The sequence below is a fragment of the Topomyia yanbarensis genome, chromosome 3 (assembly GCF_030247195.1).
Source record: "Topomyia yanbarensis strain Yona2022 chromosome 3, ASM3024719v1, whole genome shotgun sequence".
NCBI lineage: Eukaryota > Metazoa > Arthropoda > Insecta > Diptera > Culicidae > Topomyia > Topomyia yanbarensis.
Genome location: NC_080672.1, coordinates 331,255,765 through 331,279,138, shown reverse-complemented (window position 1 = coordinate 331,279,138; position 23,374 = coordinate 331,255,765). Strand labels below are relative to the sequence as shown.

Here is a 23,374-nt window from a genome sequence, read left to right as displayed (position 1 = left end):
ATGGGTGAGATGAATAGAGGAGCTAAGATGAATTAGGGAGCAGTTACCCTATTTGTATTAAGCCTTCCCATAGCGCGTTGGCCCTTTAAAGCATTTTTTCAGAAATCTGTGACCAAAATAACATCTTTGACTTCCAAAACAAGTTGAACGTTCCAGAATCCTGATAACTGATTGCGGTCCATCAGTAAAGTAGCAACACCAGATAATATTAAAGGCCGAAGAACGATAACGAAAAGGTGAAAACAGCAATAGAGACACTAGAAATAAGCGCTTCGTGTATTAAAGGGTGCTCCTCATAAAATTACATCACGGAAAAAACGCTATCGAAAATTATCTAGTGGACCCATCCTTTTCAAACTTTCAGACAATAAAATATAACCCATACAACCCTTCCTCAAAACTCCACTTATTAACGACAGTCAAAACATCGTAGGGCCCTCGTGTTGCTTCAACGGAGGAAGCAGACGCTTCTGTAGACTCCTTGAGGTAGATCTCCACGTTTACAGTTCCGGAACTCCGCTTGCCGTATGAGCAGATCGCTTACCAAATCATGTATTTATTGACACACTTTGAAAGTTTCTGCTTCTTTTCTTCCTCTGAAAACATCAAACTTGAGCTGAGCGGTGAAGAACAGTATCGGAATCCCGATCAGAAAGAAATAACAAAATTATTACAGACTGTGTTACTTTGTTATGACAACAAGTTGTGTTATAACTGGTCTCGTTAGTTGGTAAAATAACAGAAAACATAACAGAAACTCTTCTAGTATATATCAAAAATGTGACAACCTGTGATAGGCTTCTATTAGAATTATAACAAATTTTGTTAGATTCTCCCACGGCAAATACAGCTTGTATTCGTTTAGAAGCAAAAAGCTTCAAGCAGCAAAAGCGTTTTATAGTTTTGTCATGTGATTGCATACATGCTGGATGATTGTTATTGTGAATAGATGATATAATATGTAGGTTCTGATCACTAATAGAGCATCCATTCTGACTGTATTTCTTTTTCCGTTCGATGCTCAGAGTTCAGTAGTAACGTTTGATCACATGACTTACCGTTGACTGCACGATTGCGAGTTGTTTCATTTATTTATTTATTTATTTTCCTCAAGCATATGTAGACTACATAGAATGGTATTACAATATTCACTTCAGATTATTTCTACGGTTAAGTTCAAATTTAATTTGTTTTCTAGACATAAAATATAAATTATTTTACAATTTTCATTATAATGACGCATCATTCTGTTGACGAGGCTATTTTTAGCAGTTTACTCTAATGGCGATTTCGCTTGAACCTGAAACTGAGTCAGGTTCTAACCCCAACCGCTGTCAGTTCATACATTTGGACAGCAGTTGGGGTTAGGAACTGACTCAGTTTCGCCTCAAACAAAAATCACATAAAAGATTGTTCTTGAAATAAGTTACACAAAATTTTATTTGCGAAAATAATGATGCGGATTGTACACGTTAAGAAATAATGTCAGTGATAAAGCAAAGCAGGGCAAATTCGCAGCGTTCACTGAGTGTTTGTATACTAATAAGCGTGCAACGTGCTTTATACGATGGAAGAGGAAATGTGCAGTTTGGTGCATACAAAAGAAATTGTTTTTGGACTGATTCGATGCGTTCTTCGTACAGGACAGTGTACGTACGGTTCCATTTGACCTGACGTATGTATTGTATAATGATTTTATTGTGTAAGGATCTTCAAAATTATAGCTGAAACGTTTAATAAAACCCAGCATACTATTGCTTTATTTATTATTGTATTGTAATGTTCCACAAATGTGATTTTGGAGTCTTAGATTACGCCTAGATCTCGAACAAATTTTGCGTTTTTCTTAAAGTTGGTTGCCTAAGTGTATGTCTATGGGAATATTTGAAGTTTTTCTGCTGAAGGTTATTGCGAGGGTCTGCCCCAAAGGGAAGAAGAGCGTGTCCGGATAAGAATAAGAAGAGTGGCAGATTTGACAAGCGCAAAACAGATTCAAGATAATCTGCATAAGGTACATGCAAGTGCGTACAATAATATTATTGGTGGCAAACGCCTTGAGAACCTCAAAAAGACTGAAAGCACTAGTTTCTATATTCAAAACATTGTTTTAATTAATTTCGATTTGAACAACTTTTTTTTCTGGACGTAAAGCAGTATTTACGCAATATAGATGTTGCCGATTGTAAAACCAAAACTCTCGCTTTACGTATGCCTATACCTTATCTGATACCATCTTGGGTTTTCACGTCATTTGCAGTTTGACAAGACCAAAATTTGACAAGACCATAATTTGATGCTGGAACGGTCTATCTCTGAGAATCATCATAGGAAGGGCAATCCCTCGGGTTATTGAGTTACATTTCTTTACGTTAAGTTGGAGTAGACGCTTGTGTGGAATAGACTGAATTCGTTTTGGAATGCTTCAGCGTCTTTGAAATTTCTTATTTCCATCACCAGTTTCATGTCGTCTGCATATACATGCACTTTAATATGTTTGAATATACAGCTAATGTCATTTACGTACAAAATAAAAAGAAGAGGGCCTAAGTGGGAACCCTGGGATATGCCAGAGGCAACACGAATTGGATCAGAGAGTATATTCTGAAAGCGAATTGTTTGTTCGCGTTTCGTTAAATATGATTCGAACCATTTCAATATTTTCTATGAAACATGTTTGCAGTTTGAAGAGTATTAAAGGTATGTCAATACGGTCGAATGCCTTACTAATGTCTGTGTAGAAAGTATCCACATGGTTCAAGATGAGAGAGTTGAGGTTTTCACAGGTGCTTGGGCTAAATCAATTCTCTACTTTTTAATGTCTTTAAAATGTAAAAAAGAAAATGTGACTAACATAGTCAAAATAAAAAAGGAAAAAAGAAAAAGGAACTCATGGGAATCCATCAGCAGCGGTGGGTAGCCGCTCTAGACACAGCCACCACCTTACACAATGTAGCAAACCCGCTACGACTGTAAGCACCGTGACAATAGTCTAATAAAAATCTATCCCGGAATTCGAAAGGCAAACAGAGATGAATAGCAGCAATCATCATTGATTGATGCTAATCGTAGACAGGTTTTCAGTGGTGATCTTGCGTGGCTTTTCTTTTGTCGGTTCCCACGGTAAAAGTGGACAAGTCTGTCTATGCCAAGGGACATGCTGATGAGCTCGAGTGATTCGTAGTTATTCTGCCTAAGCTCGACCCTCATCAGCAGAAGACAAAAGTTAAGCCCGTAAGATATTAAACCTGTTCTAATGACCCTGCCACTTCTAGTTTTCCGATCTCTATACTTCACATCCTTGCTCTCACTTGAGTACTATGGCTCTAATTTTCATAACTTTCCAAACCCAGTAATGCCTAGCTAATTGAATGTCGTTAAAATGTAAAAAAAATAATTCTCTACTTTTCGAGTGACACCATTTTTTCCGATTTTCGAAAACCTGACAGCGATAAAAAATAATTCGTAGTAATACTACCCAAGCTCGACCCCTACTTGCAGGAGACAAAATATTGGTCCGTAAGATTTGCAGTCTGTTTCTAATGACCCTGCCACTTCTAGTTTACTGATCTGTATATTTCACATCCTTGATCTCACTATTCATTTCGTTTCCGTCATTCTATTTATTTTATTGATTTTATTAATTTTATCCATATTATTCAATTCATTTCAATTATTTTATCCATTTTATTATTTAAACAAATTTTATAATTTTAATGTTTTTATTAATTTTATTCATGTTATTCATTTTTTATTTTTTTATTGAATGGGCTGGACCAGTTTGATTTATTTATTTTATTAATTAGATGTATATTAATCATTCTGCACATTTTACTGCTAGGTGGATTTATTTTTCGAAAATGCACAGATTTCTGGTTTCTACCAAAAATAGTTTATTTTTTTCATTTTTCACATCTTTGACCACATAAGCAGAAAAGCTCCAAAAATTAGGCTAGCAATAAATTACCCTGCGAAGACTAACAACTGATAATATGCCTGGAACGGGACTCGCGGATAGATGCTTTCTTTTCCATTTTTCGTTTTTCATTCCCTATACTACTCACATACACTCTCATTCTGGTTCACATATCGCTCACATACCATCTCATTCTGTCCCACGCTGATTCAATCATTCCAGAATAGCACTATTCGCAAGTAGCAATATTTTTTATTAACTATACATTGTTAAGCATTGGATCCTTAGCAACAAAATTCAAGCAAAACAGTAAAATTTAGAATCATTTATATTTTTTGACATTTTGTCCCGAAAACACATTTTTTGTGATTAGTCATACCACAACCCACGGAACCATACCAGTTCTCAGAATAAGCTAAGATAATTTCTATACCAATTCTACGTATCGAAGGCCATTGTAAATATTTCCGCTCGATCTACAATCGGATTTCCGGAGATCCAACCTGTTTTCAAATAAAAAAAGCGAAACATGATGTTTCAGTCCCAACTATCGCTTAGCCAAAAGCGGTAAAGAATGGATATTTACGAACTGATAACATACCCTGAAAAATAAACGACACATTACCGGACACAAAACTGAAAACAAACACAGGGCCCAAAAGAACGATACTGTGAAAGGAAATGATACAAAAAGGTAGACCCAAAAATGCATCCCGAACATGTTCCTTTACTTTATCAACCACTCTAAGGTGAGGTACGTGCCATTAACGAGATCCAATTACACACTGCACACACCTCCAATAGACACAATTAGACAGTGTCGCCGGAATAACATCGTAAAATAACAAGAATTTCGGATAAGTTACTGGAAACACTTAGTTGCGAAATCATGATTATTTGCTTATTTTTATACATTTTTGTGGTGAGTAAATAGGTACGTTATATATTATACGAATGCCGCACAGTTCTACTGCATCTATGTATTTTTGTTCACGTTATTGTGACTTTCCATCTCGCCACCATATTGGTATTCAATCGCTTTTTACTATAATAATCTAAACTAGAGCAAGCCATAAGCAATAATAGGGTAGTCTTATCCTTTTTATGTTTGGATCAACTATTTGTTCAGTTTATTATTTACCAAATAAAAATTCAATTGAATACAAATCCAGTGAATAGATTTAAAATCTGTTTTGAAAATGAAATAATATTGTTTGTTAAACGACCCAAAATAATAGTTATAAGCGATTAAATATCAATGAAAATAACAATAATATAATATGTAAGGAAATACCGTGCGCGTCACCGATTTTGGAGCGGATCACATTCTGCCCATATTCGATAAAAATTATAAAAACGTACACGGAAAAAATTGGAATTCGTGCCAATTATTAGTTTGCAAGTATTAGGGCATTTTCTTCATGCTTCATTGAATCATCACGTTTGCCAGCGCTGTGTTCTGTATGCAACCCTATATGTTGGGAAAGTATCTATCTCACACGATTCTAAAAACATATTTTTTTGTGTTGAGCTATCATACTTTTACGATGCCTAAATGATATTAGTTTATTGCACGATTATTTTGATATGGCGCGAGCTGGAGAGGAAAACTTTCCAAATGTACCGAATATGGGTCTCGCACGGTACCGTGAGATTCAAATTTCAAACACTCGTGGGTTTGCTGGAAAAATATGGATATGATAATTTATGGCCGGAATTCCCCGGCTCTGTTTTCGTATTTCTACAGCGAAACATACGAGTGTCAGTAATTTTAACCATTCCGGTTTAGGTTTAGTCAACAAATTTAAACGCGATCACAAGGCTGAAATTTGGCGAAGGTATAACTGGGACTGGTCTGGTTTTTTATAGGAAGAAATCAAATATTCTTTTTGTTTGACAGTTCGACATACAACCCAATCACACCCGATGTACTATTGAATTAATAAAAATTTTCAAAGGATAGGCTCTCACGAGCGAATGTGGGAAATGTTTGATGGTCCGCATAGAATATTTCAGCAACGACAGCAGCAATGCGGGCTCTCCGCAATGCACAAGGTACTGTTTGGGTGCTGGCTGACATCGTAAACAAGTTTTCAAATAAAATAATTTAACTAAAAAAATCGGTCTTATTTTCTGTTCAATAAATAAAAGATTACGATAATTAAATAAAATGACTCGATTTTGAGATCAATGAAACTTGTAACTTTGGAAAACTATTATCACATCGAGTGTAATCAGGCGAGAAAGGTTTATCAATCCGTTATAATGGTACACATAATTTTGATCCAGTAGAATCTAATGCATCTTACTTAAAAAGTGTAGGCCTAATCGTATTAGCATTATTCAATTTCATAACATTCAAAAAATACAATTAAAATGGTCAAAGTTCTACACGATTGAACTTATTCTTCGTCCACTGTCAGGTAACGAATCTACACTTGTCAATTTGAAAAAAACCACAATTCTATACGTCGTTTACCGTCGTAATCTAAGCCGAATGCGATCGCAAACATAATCCAGCTTACTTTGCGTAATCGTTAAAAAGTTACTTAGCATTATTATTAGTCTCCTGTTGTTGCCGATCGGAAATAAGTTTGTCCCATTTGGTGCATTTGCGCGTTTTGGGCAAACCGGTAGGGTCGTACGAGTCAGGATCACTCAGGCTGCGCTTGCAACTGCCAATGCCGCTACTTCTCACGATACGATTGATTTCTTCTAGATCCTGGAGGTCGATAATGAAGTAACGCAAAAAATATTAGAATTAACACTACTGGAACGATTTCTGGTAGCCTTTAAGAAGCCTGCTTATAATCGTAAGTCAGACTTATGTAGATAGAGGATCCCATAGAACTGACTTGCGGTTATGGGCAGTGAATGTATAAGTCGCATCGCAATTCTTACCTTTGCCGGACTGCGATGAAAATTGAACGTAAACGAGTTGGGCGAATCCTTCAGATCAATCTTCCGTTCCATTGGGGTGACGTACAGTGATATTCGTCCATCGATCTGCTTCGGAGAGAGCAACACACTTCGGTTAGGTGTCTTCGGAGGCGGTGACAACAGAAGATCATGCTATAAAAGAAAAGTGATGTTTAAATCAGCTGCATCCTATCTAGCTATCGGAGCTCTTACTTCATCCACATTGCCAAACTTTAAGGCAAAGTCCTTCATTACAACCGCATACACCGTGTTGTAGAACATAATAAGGTCACCGCGTTCCTCGCCGTCGTGCTGCACGGAAACACCGGCCAATTCAGCCGGTGCCACCCGGTTTCCTTCGACTTCGCCATTGCCACTAGTCCCATGTTGTTGCTGTCGAAGCTTTTCCATTTCCTCCGGCGTACGTCGCGTTATGAAAACACTACGATACATATCACTGTTAGCTTGGGGCTGGTTGAGGTAATTTCTCATGATATCGGCAAATGTTTTGTTCAACTTTTGAACTCGAACAAGTACGTATATCGCGCACATCAGTATCTGATCCAGATGCCGATCGCACATTAGTTCCTTCGTACAGTGCACAATCGAATGCTCAAATATGGTCCATATTTGCTTTTGGATGTCTGGCAAAGTCAAATTCAATCTACTACATAAATCTCTCATACGAACGGCGGCCAGCGCATAAAACTGAAAAATAGAAATAAAATAGTTTTTAAGTTCTTCAAATACACCTGATATACAATCGTCAAATACCTTTCTGAAGAAAAGATTAAGAGATTTACAATTCGAAAGGGAACCATTCGGGACGGAAAGCTTCTGCGGTGAATTGAATCCAAGGGTGGATTGGAATGTCTGAGATAAATTCATGCGGAGTCCATTGGTTTCTGGAATAAAATAAAATATAATAGAGAACATGGCAGATGTTGAGTAGAATAGAAATGTAAGCAAATTTTTCGAAGCAGAATGATTAGATGCGTCAAAGAAAAACCGTTATGTTAGATGCAATGAGTAACCACATATTGGAACGTAGTACCAATACGTTAATGAACGAAACTATGCCCGTTCCTCTGATTTGTTAGTTCAATCAACATGAAGCTTTATCGAATAACCCAATGAAAACACCCAGGCGCAGCTTGCAGATGAAGATATTGATGAAAGTGCGCGTATTGCACCAACCTGTCGATTGATTTCTCTTTTCCGCCGAACCCTCACTGGACGAGACAGGTTCCGCTTCGTCATCGTTCATTTTGAACAGGCGCTTCTTGGCAGAATCTGGATTGGGAATCTTTCGTTGAGATGTACCAGCAACTGCGGTGGCCGTCGATGCCAACGGTGTCGACTCTAACGGGTTGATTATACATTCAACGATCAGCTCTGGTTTTTTAGACATCTAAGAGATTGCAAAAACGAAAATTTCCGTACCAGACGGTGTGATTACTCACCCAGTTTTGCATGACCGTTTATCATAATTGCCCCGTCGCCAGGTTTGTGGGGTGTAATACCGGACAAGTCCGTCGACGATTCCACATCCTGGCTGGTGGGAACTTTGTAGCTGATGGCTTCCATTTTCGTCCATAGTGGAGACGATCGTGCCCAGCAGAACGATCCCAGGCATTGTTCCTCGATCTATGAAGAATAGTTCATGTTTAATAATTGTTGCACATTGAAAAGACAATTCGACGGTTCGTAATTTGTTAATCACCATTGCAGAGTAGGGATTGAGCAGCGCAAACAAGCAAACGGATTCACGTTTTTCATAATAAACATAGAAAACAAATGATTAAAACATAATTTGCATCATGGTGAAGCTATCGAACAAAAAGTTATTATTTTTATTTATAGGGCTTTAACCGCTACAGGTCATTCGCCATGAAAGGAAATATAGTTATAAGGCATTTAACAAAGTTTGGCTTATCTTCTTTGAGTTCGGTTGTTTATTAGGTCATCGTCGAGATGTTGAGCTCCGAGATGAAAGCACCTAGTCGGGGCAGCGGGAGAGCCTCCCCAGTACCCAGCGATGATTGATGGACTGGCATATGGCGGCAATCGAACGTTCGCGGGAAAACTTCTCCAGCACCCGGGTCTGGGTGTGACATACAGGTCGCTCGCTGGGCGATAGTTGCGGATTGTAGCAGTCGAAGGGCCGTGGGAAGGCTTCCTCAGCACCCGGTCCGAGCGTGGCGGAGGGTCCCCCCGCTGGGCGGAGGGTCCCCCCGCTGGGCGGAGGGTCCCCGCTGGGCAGAGTGGTATTTACCTGATAGTGTGGGGTTAACCCGTTCGCAGTCTACCTTAGATGGATTCGACAAGATTAGCATCTTTCAAGAAAGCGAGAAGTGCCTCTTCATTCATTGGGTCGTTCGCTAGTGTGTCCCGAATCGAGTAAGGCAGATTGTAGTGTCGTCGCAAGTTTTCAGACTCCCAGCAGTTTAAGAGTAAGTGCCCCAGTGAGTCTTGTATTGAAATTCGTGCATACTAGACGGTCGACGCGGGTGATAGTGTGAGTATGCTGCCGTTCTACGCTTAATTGTCCCATGTATATAGGGAATCCCATAGAACATGGGACAAATATGCTTGTAACGGCAGTATGGGTGAACTTCGTATGACGCACGCGGAGACGGGAAAGCGCTCGTTGTTCTATTCGGTTTTCGCGGTCTGTCCTCTTTTCGAGATCGCCTTTTGCTTCCTGAGAGTGGCTTCGAAAGTACATCCAGTGAGTGATGAAGTGCTCGACCATCTTTGCCTTGAATGCCTCAATGATGTCGGATGATGAGACCTCATTAGAAAAGAGGGCGCGAGAGTGGCGGCCAAGCAGTCAGATGTGTCCGGGAACCCAGCATATGGTTGTCAACGGGTCACAGCATAGCTCTATGTTTTAGACGTACGGGTGCTTGGACTCCCCCGATTCCAGCGCCTTGATTACCGAGAAGAAATCGGAGAAAATCACTATTGGGTATCATCAGGTTTGTTGGTAACGGCAACGGCGATGGAGGCGGCTTTTGTGTATCGGTTTCAACGCAGGCTTCTTCGTCTGGGGTGCCGGGCAGCAGACTCGAGGCCGACCTGACTGCCTCGTGATACAGCTGTGCGAGGATGTCAAGCAAATCCTACCAAATGCGACTGGTTATCTTGAGACCGTAGAACAAACGGCTGCGGATGAGAACCTGGTGGCTATTAAGAGCGGTTTACCTCCCGGGTTTGCCTATTCCACCTCGAGTGTTGCGAGCTTATGGTGCGAACAAGTCGTTTTTTGTTTTCACAGTCCTTTTTCACCTGTCGAAAGTGCGGAAGGAAAGTCCTCTTCCGGTTGCCAAGGATTTTTGGCTCCTTGCGGAATGGAATTACGGTTCCAGCAAGTTTGACCGGCCTACCGGTGGCTATGTGGTGGGAGTTGCAAGAGTGTGAAATGGCGTATTTTGGAGATAAGATGCAGAAACCGACTCAGTCGGCCTATCGGCCAACAGCTGCTGGCAGCTTCAGTCTAGTGTGAACATTCGTCTATCCGTTAGCTACAAGGATCACATCGTCGGCGTAAATAAACAGGTCTATGCCGTTTGGGGAGCGTACTGAAGAGGTAGTTTATGCTGATCAGGAATAGTGTGACTGCCAGCGCCGAGCCCTGGGGGAGCACTTTTGCCAAAACAGGTCACTAAGGTATTGCTCGATGAAGCAGCTAACGTTTCCGTGGATATCTCATTGGTGCAGCTGACGGAGCACTCCTTCACGCCATGTTATGTTTGGCCATATAGGCTTTGGCGAGATCTAGATTGACAATGTCCTCATACAATTCGTTGGCCATGGCGTTGCTTAATACTTCTCCGAGGCAGCCTAGGTGTCAAGAAGATCCTGATTCTCGAGAAGGGTTGCCAGGCGTCTGTTTACCATTCTTACCATTCTATGAATTAGCACGCGACCTGAAACGATGTGGTGTAGCCACATTACGTGTAAATGAAATTTACTAATTTGTTAAGAAGAATAATGTCTCGTACAGTCTAAAATTATGTCCGTTTCCCTGTAGATAAAAAATGGCAAATGAGTGTGATCACTTCTCAAATTTATGCCAAATGTCCGTTATGTCAAATGACCCTCAATTTACGCTAAATTAGAAATTATGCCAAATGACCGTTATGCCTAACGACCGTTATGCCAAATTCCCGTTATCCTGGAGGTGAAGTATGCCAAACAATCTTCATTGTGATCACTTCTCAAAATTATTTTTAATTTTAATGGAGGTATGAGAGTTAGGAAAGGGTGGTGTGTAATGTGGGGTGTCAACCCCTCACCGCATACCCCTACGCCTACACCTGCTAAAACACAGAAAACTTATCTATGTAAAAAAATTATCTTGGTAAAAAAAATCCCGACTCAGGATTAGGTTGACCATGTTCACAGTGATTTCATAACCTTTCTATATGAACGTCCTTTTTTAAACGAGATAGAATATCTAGCATACTGTGTGTAATCGGAACTGTAGTCAAGGCAGTTTTCTGGCGTAAATTTTTCAAAATAGTGCTGATGCTCTTCTTTCCAATTAAATTTTGTATTATTGCAAAGCAAAGGTGCTGTAATCGGTCCAAGATCTGGAAGAAATTTTCCCACACAATTTACAAGACCCAGAAAACAATATCGTATCGTGGTCGTTTGTGAGAATGGTTGTATTGTGAATCGTTAGGTCGATTGAACTTCCGTTTCGGCATAGAACGGCACACTTTAGCAAAATGACCCTACTTACCACATTTCTCACAATTTTTCTCTCGAGCCGAACACTGCTGGTCATTTCCGTAGTGATTCTTCTGTCCACATCGGTAGCAACTTCGTAATCTTTGAATGTGGTTAGTAGCTATCGACCCACTATTATCAGCTATTGCTTAAGCTTGATTTTAAATAGACTCAATCGAATTTACCATTCTTGTTCCAGCGTCAGTGTATCTTCTTGCAGCAGTTTTTCTTTCAGCTCAGCCGGTGCGTAATATATAATTTTATCGATTATTCGAGAAAATCTCGACTTTCTGCTTGTGTCTTTCCAAAGTCGCATTTCTTAGTTTGTTTGGTGCAACGCAACAGGAACTTTACAAGCGGCTCACGTGGTGATCCTGTGCCGAGTACGGCAATTACTTTCAGAATTCATTACGCTAATACGAGTCGTGTGGCTTGGGTGAAAAAATGATTGTCGAGTTTATTTATTGCTGTATTGTAAGGGTGAACTGCATTCTCCTTATCTTCCTCTACATCAGCACCCTCGCTGGAATAGACTAAGTCTTGTAACTCGAGCAGGCCCGATCATAGGGGGAGGCAGCCAGGGCAATTGCCCTAGGGCCCAGGTCGTATTTGAGGGCCCGCGTTTTTACCCGAAAGATAAGCGGACACACCCGTATTAAGACCAATAAAAATAGCAATAGTAATTTCTTTGGAATCATTCGCCTTATTAAATTGTTATATGAAAAAAGCGTAAATTAAAACTTTATTTGATAGTTAACATTTGTTAAAGCAAACGTTCTTAAGCGAGTTGTCTACTTTGTGTACAAGTTTAAAAAACGAGTTTTATTGCTTGAATCGACGAAATTTGCAGTGTATATTGAGAAGCCAATTCAAAGTATTTTCAAAGAAAGCAGTAGAGCGCACGGGCAAATGCATTCGTCCTCTTCTACGTTCGCTTCTTTGCTGGTGGTGCCGGTTGTTGGCTTGGAGACACTGGGCGTGATTGTTGTTAAGTGAATATTTGTTCCTGTCAGATCCTTAGGGGAGAGTGAGGACACTTGATCCTTGGAGATATTTGATTCCCTGGCCATATCTCCTAATCTATACGCATAAAGTTATCACAATATAAAAAAAAAATGAAGTATTTGGTCGTTTATGACGTATAAACAACAGATCGGATGTATTACATTTGGTTTCGAAAAGTTGCATAATATTTTAGAAAATATGTGTTTAAATCCATCTCGAAGATCTTGTCACAAATTTTTTGAACGGTTGTATGAGATCGTCGAACTAATTATTTATGCACATTTTCAAGTTTGATGACTTTCTAAGGGCAGTTGCCTAGAAAAACACGTTTTTCGAATTAAAAGTGTCACTACACATGCAAAAAAAAAATAAATTTTGTGCACCTCATACAACAGGTACCTTTGATCCCTGTAACAATGGGTATTCTTGATCCCTATCATTAGTTCTCTCAAACACTTCCGAAATGTATAGAATTAGAAAAACTTCATTTTCATAACGTACCTGGCATTATTAATTGATCTAAAATGTTCTTTCCATGAACAAATGATGGTATAAGTAAATGTAGGTTGAAAAAGCCAGTTGAACAGCATTGATTTACCGCAAATACTTGTCTGGACTTTCTACTGTGATTAAAGCTTGTCGTGCATCTAAAAAGGTAGTCTTATTATTTAATTTGTCAGGATAGGTGGTTAGCTGAACTTTCGTATCTATAGGTCTTAGTGGGCTTTGTTTCTTTAGTCCTAGTAGGCGGGGGATCAAGTTACCACACGTTTTTACAAAAACCTCGTTTTGGCATGATTTTCAAAATTGGTCATATTACGGGATATAGTTTTCCAATTTACACAATATTCACAGCTCTTACAATTTGAATTGACTACAAGATGACAAATTTTGCAATTGAAATTTTTATTTCATTGAAAAGTTATGAGTAAAAAACAAACGTGGGATCAAGCGCACCCACTCTCCCCTAGATATTCGTTTTGTAGCCGTTTGTGGCTTGGCATAAGATAACGGTGTGCTGTTTACGGTTATAGTACGTGAGATTTTCTTAGCTGCTTTTGCACAAAGGTTTCCGAGCTGCAGTATCTTTTTGCAGAATTCGCGCATAGGAATCTACCATGGTTGCATAACCAGTGTTGTCTGATGAAAGTCCCATTTTCGGTAGATCCGCATAAAATGGTTACGTATGAAAAAGTTGGTTCGTACACAAAAGCCCGGGAAAATGTGAAGTTACAGCTCTTATGGAAGCCACTTCTGCGTATCATGACATAAATTTGTTAATCGCGATGTCAGGGGCGTGTGGAGATAATTCGTGTGAGCACGTCTCTCTAGAGCCCTTGCCTATATATATGGGGATGATGTTGTTAACGTGACAGCTTTCGTAAGTGTGCTGAACGACTGTGCTTCTTAATTTTTGATATGGAGGATTTTCAGAGCGTTAGCTTCTCCCGGACTGAGTACAATCTGCACATTTAGTGATTATTTCACTTTACGAGTAGCTGGTTTTACAAGACATTTCCAAAAATCGAAAGCAACATAATTCGTCTGCTGTCGTTTTTGCCGTGTACAGACGTGATTCACTGGTTGGACACTTTTTAACTGGACCGCTTTTTAGTTGGACCTCCGCTAGTTGGACCATTGTCCAACTAAAAAGCATCTGAACGTCAAAATCTCATGTCAAATTGACTTTGACAATCTATCTAACAATCTTTTACACTACTAATGTCTTGTTTGGAGAGTTTTTGACATTTGTCAGTCGATCCAACTAGCGAATTAAATTCGTCAGTTGGACATAGGCTGTGGCCCAACCAACGAATCACGACTGTATCTATAGCGGAACGATTTTTAGTTTCTATTCTAGGCGAGATGAGAAGGTAGACCTTAATAAACTGGTAATTAAAATGGATAAATGTTGTGTTTTTATAGCACGTTCAAGGGATTTTTCTTCCAAAAGTGGATTGTGTTGAGATAGAACGGTGATTTTGGACCTCGCCCAAGTAACCACGAAACATTATTTAATGACTTTAGACATGTTCTATATTTGCCTACAAAACATATGCTTTACGGCTTCATAGTTCTATAGAGATCATTAAAGCACGCTTAGTGCCGGAAGAGACGAAATAGTGTGCCAGAATAGAGCTAGTTCAGAAGCACCTTAATGGCTGTCAGCAATGTTAATATAGAGCCGTTTAAAAATAACTTCCCTTCTTTATCGATACTGCAAATAGAGGTGTGCGCCACGCCGCCGCCGCGCCGCGCCTGCGATTGCATGTAAAAGCAGCAAGCACATCGGCGTGACGCCGGCGCGCCGCCTATTTTTAACTGAAATCGGCGGCGCGGCGCATACCTCTAACTGCAAAAGAAAAAATAAACTTTCGATAACACACTCACCCTTCCGCTCTTCTTTTTTGATGTGCCACCTGTTTAAATTTAGTGTCTATAGAAATGGGGTTCAATCCGCTATTGAAAAGCTCGTCCCAATGTGGTATACGCGTTTGATCGCTGATCTGTGAGAAGATTTGCTTGTATATTCGGTTTAATCCAAACTCTACCTAGACGTTTAGTTGAAATTACGCAAATGTGGATTATATTTGCAATTGGATTTTTTTTTTCGAAGAATCGTGCAGAATTTGCATTTTGATTTTAAGTGTTTTTTTATTGCATCATCATTTATTACAGGAAGGCATACGAGTTTAGGGGATTATTGGAACGCATAGGTACATTTGTTATTGTTCGGTGTCTCAAAGCACTGTAACAAGATTCTATTTTTGCATTTAGAGTTTTCTATAAAAACTTCATAGCATTTAACTTCAAAAGCTTTTTAGCACGATGTCTATGTTCTGTATGTCGATATAGTGCTAGATTGAATGTTTCAAATTTTAGGAGCGTTGAAGCATTAAAAATACTTGTATACGGCTAGTTAGCTATAGGAATGCTAACTTATAGTCAATCTCGAGTTTTAAATTACTGCTTATGGTTACTTAGGTGATCAAACGCGTATAATAAATTGAGACGAGGTTCGGCTGCGGATCGAATTCCATTTATATAGGCACTAAATCGTCAATTTAAACTGTCGGCATGTCAAACAAAAGAAGAGAGGAAGGGTGGGTACGTTATCGAAAGGTAATTTTTTCATTTGCTGTGTCGATAAAGAAGGGAAGTTATTTAAAAAACACACAGTGCTCCTGAACTTGCACATTCTTTCGTCTTTTCCGATACTAAGTGTGCTTTAATGATCTCTATAGAACTATTAAGTCGTAAAGCATATGTTTTGTATGCGAATATAGTACATATCTAAAGCCATTAAAGCTTCGTGATCTCTTGGGTATATTCCTTACCCCTAACTTTACCACTTCCTTCCCCAATCCTTCCATCATCAGGAAAACCATGAGAAGACGATTCATTCGTATCATTTGAGATAGACGCTACTGATTCCTGAATTCCTGGCAATTTTACCCTATTTGGTTACCATGGAATAAGAAGCTGTCGAACTTCACTTGTCTGGTACGCTATCTGTGGATGTGACAATATGAGTCAACCGGAGACTAATAGAAACCACGGACTCATGAGTTTGTCATGATTGAAGAGGTACTAACTCATACTAAACTAGAGGGCTTAGGTTTAAAAGGGCCCGGCAGTAATACAAGCCTTGGGTCGACTCTCGACGGCCCTGAACTCGAGTATTCCTTTCGCTAACAAGATATTATTTAGTTTCGTATGATTTTTCTCTTCACTAGCCGCTTCGAAATTTCTCGTTCTTCGAAATTTCTCGTTCATTCCCTTCTGCGTTTCAGGTTAATGACAGAAATTTAAGGGGTTTATGTTCGAGGCTTCCGTATTTCGAACAATAATAACTGAAACGAATGCTTGTTGACGCAGCTTACTGCTGCGAGATCGTCTTCTTTGGTGGTGAAACACTAACGGCCAAGAGCATAAGAGAATTATGATTGTAAGTAGGTAAAAATAAAATAAAACCGGTTTTCATCCAAATGAAGAATCATTTGGATGAAAACCGGTTTTATTTTATTTTTACCTACTTGCAATCATAATTCTCTTCGTTGCCAGATGTGGTAACAACAACTGCACAATTTCATTCTGAGCTTTATAACTTGATATTTGATGGACTACAGCTGCTCCTCGATCCGCCTACGCCGGATGGAGTATCCTCCTCCAATGGACTCGATCCTGGGCCTATCGCTTACAGTCGCCCTGAAGGTTGAGCGCCCCCAGGTCTTCCTTAACCACACAAAACTATCATGTACGGGGCCTGCCACGAAGCCGACGGCCTCTTCCGGGTTCCCTGTTGAATATTGTCTCCGCTTGACGCTCATCCGGCATTCGGAGCACATGTCCAGCCTACTGCAGTCTGCCGTGTTGTAACAGCTTCACTATATCCATCCCTTTATATACTTGGTATAACTCATGGTTCATGCGACGCCGCCAGATTCCATTATCCTGTTTTATGTCGAGTATTGCTCGCAGCACCTTACGCTCGAATACTCCGAACGCTCTTCGGTCGGCTTCCTTTAACGTCCATGCTTCACGGCCGTATAAAGCCACCGGGAGTATCAGGGTCGTATATAGAGCGAATTTCGTCTTCGTTCGTAGACTGCGGGACTTAAGCTGGTTACGAAGTCCATAATAAGCCCTATTTGCAGTTGCAATACGCCTTTTCATCTCGCGGGTAACATCGTTAGCGCACATCACTAGAGTTCCAAGGTACACAAATTAATCTACAATTTCAAATATTTCACCATCTAGTACCACCAACACTACTGGACCCATGTTGCGACAATGTACTTTGTTTTGCTGGCATTAATAATAACTAAGCCTATTTATATTCTTTCATGCCCGATAGCACACCGATAGAAGCTTGCGTGCGCCGTTCAGCTCCCTGCTTGGTCACAATAATATTCTCCACGTTAAGCAAAGGACTACTGAGAATCTAGGACACGTACTACAGTGTTTTCCTAATTTTTCAGACTCTTCTCAGAAGAGTGGATAAGTATTTTTGAACTAATAAGGATACTGTCTGAAGTAAGCATTACTAGAAAAGAACTGCGTCAGCTAAAAGGCAACGATGAGTGTGGACATAACCAGAGTGAAGTAAAATACATTTTAGACTGGTAATCTTAATTCTGCAATTATTATTATTATCGGAAAGATCTATTAAAAGCAGATACATTTAAACATACCCCACTGAATAATAATTTTGTCTGCTTCTCATACCTAAACAGTCGCTACTTCGATGCAGTTGTTTACGCGAACTTGACAATATCCCATTTAACTTTGTTAATTTGTGTACACACAACCGCCTTAGCCTCAATGGTGGCTCTTTGGGACTACTTACAGGTAGGTAAATACTAAATAATGTTTTCGTTGTGAAACATTAACATCTATTTCTGCGAACTTCCTATTCAATTCTTGAAGTATTGAATATTTCCAGGATCGATGTTACTGGCCTTATTAACCCCTACTTGACGGAGTTTGAACATACGATTGGCTTATGACACCAACGTCGTACCCTCTGTACCGTCACATCAATATAGAAAGGTCAAAACTTTTACCTTCATTTTCAAAGCCACCGAAACAATATTCAATTACTCCCAATGACGCGCCGGGCTAATTTATGAAATCGGTGCTGCGATAGTGACCTCGCTGAAGAATAGTACTGATCGATTATATCTCAACGGGTGTTGGGATTTTCAAAACCAACCTATTTGGTCGCTTGTCTTGCTCACCTCTGATTAGTAACATACGTCATACTTACACTATTCAAATGTTTTATAACATCTCTCGACAGCAAGTCGTTGTGATTCAAAATCACCACCTCGATGATCCGGTAGAAGTAAGAGGGCGACATGTCGAAAACATTCAAAATCCATGGGAAGTTTTGCTGCAAATTGTGAGCATAGATGACAATTTCGGCACAGCACACCAGAAGCGTCTTGTTAACCATGTCTTCGTTGCAAAAAGCCTTCACAGCGCTGCTGGGGCGACGTTTCAACTCTGCACGTATAATATTCTCAAGTAGTTTGTAGTACAATGCTTCAATCATGTGAAACTTTGCTACCATAGAGGTCTGACTCCAATTTTGTCCTCGCATTTTGGCGAAAAAATTCTCCCTTTCCGCTGCAATTCTAGTCTTCACTATAGCAGTGGGGTCCGGTGTACAGCTATTAAACAGCTCTCTCAGAGAGCTTTGTGGCTCGCCCTCGTAGCCCATCAGTTTTGAGCGCAGTTTGGTAACCGAGGCATTTGCGGTAGATATTGGTGTGAACTGATTGGACTCATTACTACTGATGCGACTACGACCACTAAGCGGTGTTTGTTGGCACAAGGGAATTTTCACGGACGATGTTGAGGACACCGAAGGTTCGTATTTGACACGTGAATCGAGTGTGTTCTCTACTATGGGATGTGTCAGAACGATCCGTTCATCGATTTCGCCACAACTGAGAATAAACGTGTCGTAGCGATTGTTGAGGGATTTCATGTTTTCGTCGAAGCTAGTCAACGAGATGAGGTTCATGAAACTGTTTGGATCGCCTCGCAAAACTTTTCTCTGGAATAACTGTTCAATAAGATCCTTCCAACAGGTGTTCATTGTGTGCATAACATCCGGCGCGGAACCTTCCTCACATATTGCATCCACTATGCAAACCGGTTCCTCAGTGACGGCTGATTTGCTGAAAAAGCCATCCGGCAATCCTTGGAATTTAGGATTTACTAAATCCCTTCTGCCATCGGCTATCGCATTGGCGTAGACAAGATTCAAGCAACACAGCAGCATGTTGTAGGACGTGACCAGGTCTACACTTTGCTCTGGATATTCCGCCTTAGCGCAGATGAATAGTGTCCAGCAGAACTCGTACAGCTGATAGGAACTACACGGTTGGGGTTTTGATTTTTTGCTACGCTTTTGCTCATCCGCGTTTGGAGGCAGAAACATGTTGGCATACACCTCGCGGAACTTGCCATGGATAGACATCGATACAGCGAAGCTATGCTCCAGGTGACCAACAGCATCGCGATATTTTTCCGGTAAAGATGCCATCCCTATCCATTGATTGATTTTGCTGAAGAACTCGTATAAGCTGAAAAGAACAATTTGATTAGAGATATTGTTTCTGAATTAAGTACGAAAAGACTTACTTTATGTTGCACAATCGGAGAAGTCTCGTCAACGAAATACAATTCCCTTGCAGCAAGGAATTTGTGTTACCTACGGTGGGGGTAACGGCCTGTCGACACGTGACATAGAGAGAACAGCACATCCAATGAAGCTGGTCGCCCTGGAATCGAAGCAATAAAGTTATCATTGAAACTAGACATTGCTCACACAATTTAAAAGGACTGTCTTCGTGGCGGGAGATTTTCTTTCCACCATTCGTTTGCCATTGTATCGTCTAGCTCAGTGGCATTTAAAGGGAAGGAAGAAATACCGAATAAAAAGGATCAGCTGTCTGCCATCTGACTTGTTCGTATTCATATGATCCCTACACCTAGCATAAGTTCGTAAAGAACGTAGAAAGAAAAAGAAAAGGGAAAACGCAGTAATAGGTCGGTAAATAAAAAAAATCAGCTCGTCTTCTATAATAGCAGTCGGTAGCACCAGAGCAGGTATCAAAGAACCTGAGCATGTAGGAAGGATATAAAAATCGTATTGCTGGAGACATCTGGTTCGACGCACAGGATGGCATATATGAACGTAGCTAAGCATCCATGTCGGTGCAGTGTTCGAACTGCAACCGTCTGACTGAATGTGCTAATCTATTGTATTACCTGTATTAGGGCCGATTTCTTCACCCTCGCTTAACTTTCAAACCAGGTTCACCGGTACGTTTAAACTTCGCTTAAGCGCTAAACGAGGGTGAAGAAATCGGCCCTTTATCATATATAGCTGTAACTGTAAGTTATTAAAGCAAAGTTTAAAGAATACCAAAATAAAGAACACTGATTATTTCTTTGTCGTAACTCAGCGAAGAAAATTACATCAGCAAAACGTGATTTTACTTTCACAGATTTACATGCCTGATCTAGATTGTAATGTATCTACTACACCAGGCTACAGACGGCGTATATATTAACGCGCAGCAAGTTGCATCACGGAGCGCATCCTGTACATACGTAGTGTGTCGTTGCAGTTTCCTTCAATTTTTCTTCGTAGTAAGACAATTTTCTTCGTAGTAAGACAATTTCTCGCAAAAGAGCATGGATATTTCAGCTCTCCGAATGATACGATAGAAGGAATCATTTTAAGCTCCGAATGGAGAAAGATCCACTTATTTGGCTCTTAGCAACAGAGGTGATTTTGTTTATTTTTTAATAGTGTCTTTTATAGAGTAAAGATAGCAATGATAATTTTCCTATTAACCTTCCAACTAATTACGCGCTCATTTACCAAAGCATGCCACACAACAAAACAATAACACTGATAACAGAATGCTCTAACGCGATGTGACGTTGTAAACAAAATCGAAGCTTTCCGAAAACATTTTGCATTTAAACTCACATCTAGATTGTACGTTTTGGAAACATCAAGGAAATAGTTCCAGGACCGTTCCTCCGTTTGGGCATCTATGTTTAGCTGCTCACAGATAGCTCGGTGTTCCGCTCGCAAGCCTTCCATTTTCTTCTGGTTCGTCATCTTCGCACGGTAGTTTGTCCCCACACAAGCAGAACAACCTCAGTTCACGATTGCACCTTTGCGGTGGGGCAGGAGACAGATTGATACCGGAATGGCACTGGCGTTTCTGCGATACACTACACTTGGGCACTACGGAACTATACAGCAGGTTTCTAGAATAAAATCTTTCAAATCCAAACTACAGATAAAACTTGAAATCCCGATAAAAAGAACTAAAATCACGGAACCGACTCCATCCGACGACGGACGACAGACGAATAATTTACAGTATGCGTGTGTAGAAAACGAAGAAAACAAGTTTGACAGCGCGATCTCGCCAAGCACCGTTCAACGGTGAATCTTTCCATCAACTTCGCAGAAATAAATACCCTTTCTTCGGAAATGCAAACCAGTATAAATTAAAACGCTTTGCCTAGAAACAAATATAATAACGCTAAAAACTCGTTCAAGTTTTAAACAAATCTTTTTAAATCGTTCATGAACATTGTGAACATGAAAGGCTGTACTATAATAGTTACATAACATACCATAATCTTAAAATAAGTTTAAAAAACAATGGTACATAATCCAAATTTTGGAACCATTATGCTTTAATATAAACTTTGCCAAACCTCATCACCTATTATTTTATTAAACTATTGCTCCAGTTTCAAGTTCGGGCACACCGTCGAGCAGAAAAATAAAATAACACCGGCAAAGTGTTGGAAGGGGCGGGAATGGGCAAAACGTCATTCCTGGACTGGGCGCGGCTGAAAACGCGCGAAAAACTCACCTTTTCTGGCGGGAAAATCACGCGTCCTCAAGTTTTTGGCCAAATGCGAGTGATTTCAAATTGGATGGTATTATTTCAAGTACCACGTACCTTTAGCGAACCTTAAAACTAACGAAAAATGGCGTCAAAGGCAGGAATCATCTTATCGGGGGCTGGAAATTAGACGAGTTAAATTGCGTAGGCGTGAAAGAAGTATGGGTTCATCGGTCATTACAGGGGAGGTTTTGCGAGTGGGTGGGGAGTTTGTCTTCGGCGCGGAACCGAACCCGTGCTGTCAAAAACTGTTTCAGGGTTGTGCGCCGATGAGAAAGTGCTCTAACGCTAACGCTACGGGTTTGCCCGCCATGCTGTCATTTCGAGAGCGAGGGGTTTCAAACATTGGTAAATATTAGAAATACCTCTCGTTTCTTCTGCTGTAAATTTTATGCTCTGGACATATTCGGTCTATCCACTCATTGAATGCTTACTAGAAGTATATGTATGAAAATGCATAAAAATCATAGCAGAAGAAAAGAGACGGGAATAGAAAGTATGCTAACTATGCATATTTTTGTTTTTCAGTGGAGAATCCATTTTTGGATTATAGTTAAAACCATTTGTGACATAGTCCGAACAATAAACAATATATTATGGCATATAGTAACCATTAGAGGTAATGCTTTTGTATTGTTCCTACAATATGAACTTAGATTTTATTCTATGAATATACAGCGCAAATTCGTTAGTTGAGTCACGACTGCGCCCCAACTAGCGAATCGTATCCGTTAATGGGGCAACTGACAGCTGACAAAAATTACTCAAGGGAAACGCTGATTTTTTGTTTTCTTTCATAAAAAACAAACAGAAATATTTTACAATTCACAAAAGTTGACTGTTTCCTTCCAGTTTAAAGTTGTTTTTTGTGACAAAGTATGTCATTAGTGTTCTTTTTGCCATCAATTATTTTTTGATAAATTCCTTCACATAAAACAGGAAATGGATACACCGTCGGGAAAAAAGCCGATAAAGCACAAACATACTACGTTGCCACTAGCTAAAAAAGATTGGATAATGTGATTGAATACATCAGAGATGACCTTCAAAAGTTACTAAACTAACGTCTCTGCGACACAAACTAGTTGATGCTGAATGGAAGAAGCGAAATATTTAACACATTTATTTCACTAAAATCATTCCGAAATATGAATTCAAAAAATAAAATTCCATTGAATTTCAAAGTATGATTTTTTCTGGATCGCCACAGAAATCAACCAATGAACCCCTTGAAATCAATGACATTCAATCGTCAATCAGTTTTTGACTTTCAGTTTTGACATAAGAGTGTCTTTTAGTTGGGGCATGCCCCAACTAGCGAACACCCAACTAACGAACAGCCCAA

At 39.9% G+C, this 23,374-nt stretch overlaps 1 protein-coding gene across 4 annotated transcripts; it reads right to left on the bottom strand.

Moving 5' to 3' along the window:
* Positions 1–4,788: 4,788 nt before the first annotated feature.
* LOC131691224 (retinoblastoma-like protein 1) lies at positions 4,789–22,177 on the bottom strand. Of its 4 annotated transcripts, none has more exons than XM_058977455.1 (9): positions 22,087–22,177; positions 19,730–19,869; positions 18,345–19,671; positions 8,296–8,479; positions 8,030–8,194; positions 7,607–7,737; positions 7,046–7,540; positions 6,815–6,985; positions 4,789–6,635 (listed from the first exon to the last, which is right to left on the bottom strand). In XM_058977455.1, exons 2-9 carry the CDS (start codon positions 19,849–19,851, stop codon positions 6,459–6,461), a joined length of 2,772 nt encoding a protein of 923 aa, XP_058833438.1. In that variant the 5' UTR covers positions 19,852–19,869; positions 22,087–22,177; the 3' UTR covers positions 4,789–6,458. The 4 variants fall into 4 exon arrangements, with proteins under 4 accessions (XP_058833438.1, XP_058833439.1, XP_058833437.1 ...); XM_058977456.1 differs by lacking the exon at positions 22,087–22,177 and adding an exon at positions 21,997–22,015; XM_058977454.1 differs by lacking the exon at positions 22,087–22,177 and adding an exon at positions 21,090–21,522.
* Positions 22,178–23,374: the final 1,197 nt, after the last annotated feature.

Coding starts and splice junctions, on each gene's coding strand:
- LOC131691224 (XM_058977454.1), bottom strand. CDS start 21,224: ATGACGAACCAGAAGAAAATGGAAGGCTTGCGAGCGGAACACCGAGCT. Junction 19,672..19,729: donor CTCCGATTGTGCAACATAAA/GTAAGTCTTTTC, acceptor TGTTCTTTTCAG/CTTATACGAGTTCTTCAGCA. Junction 6,636..6,814: donor TTCATCGCAGTCCGGCAAAG/GTAAGAATTGCG, acceptor ATCGACCTCCAG/GATCTAGAAGAAATCAATCG.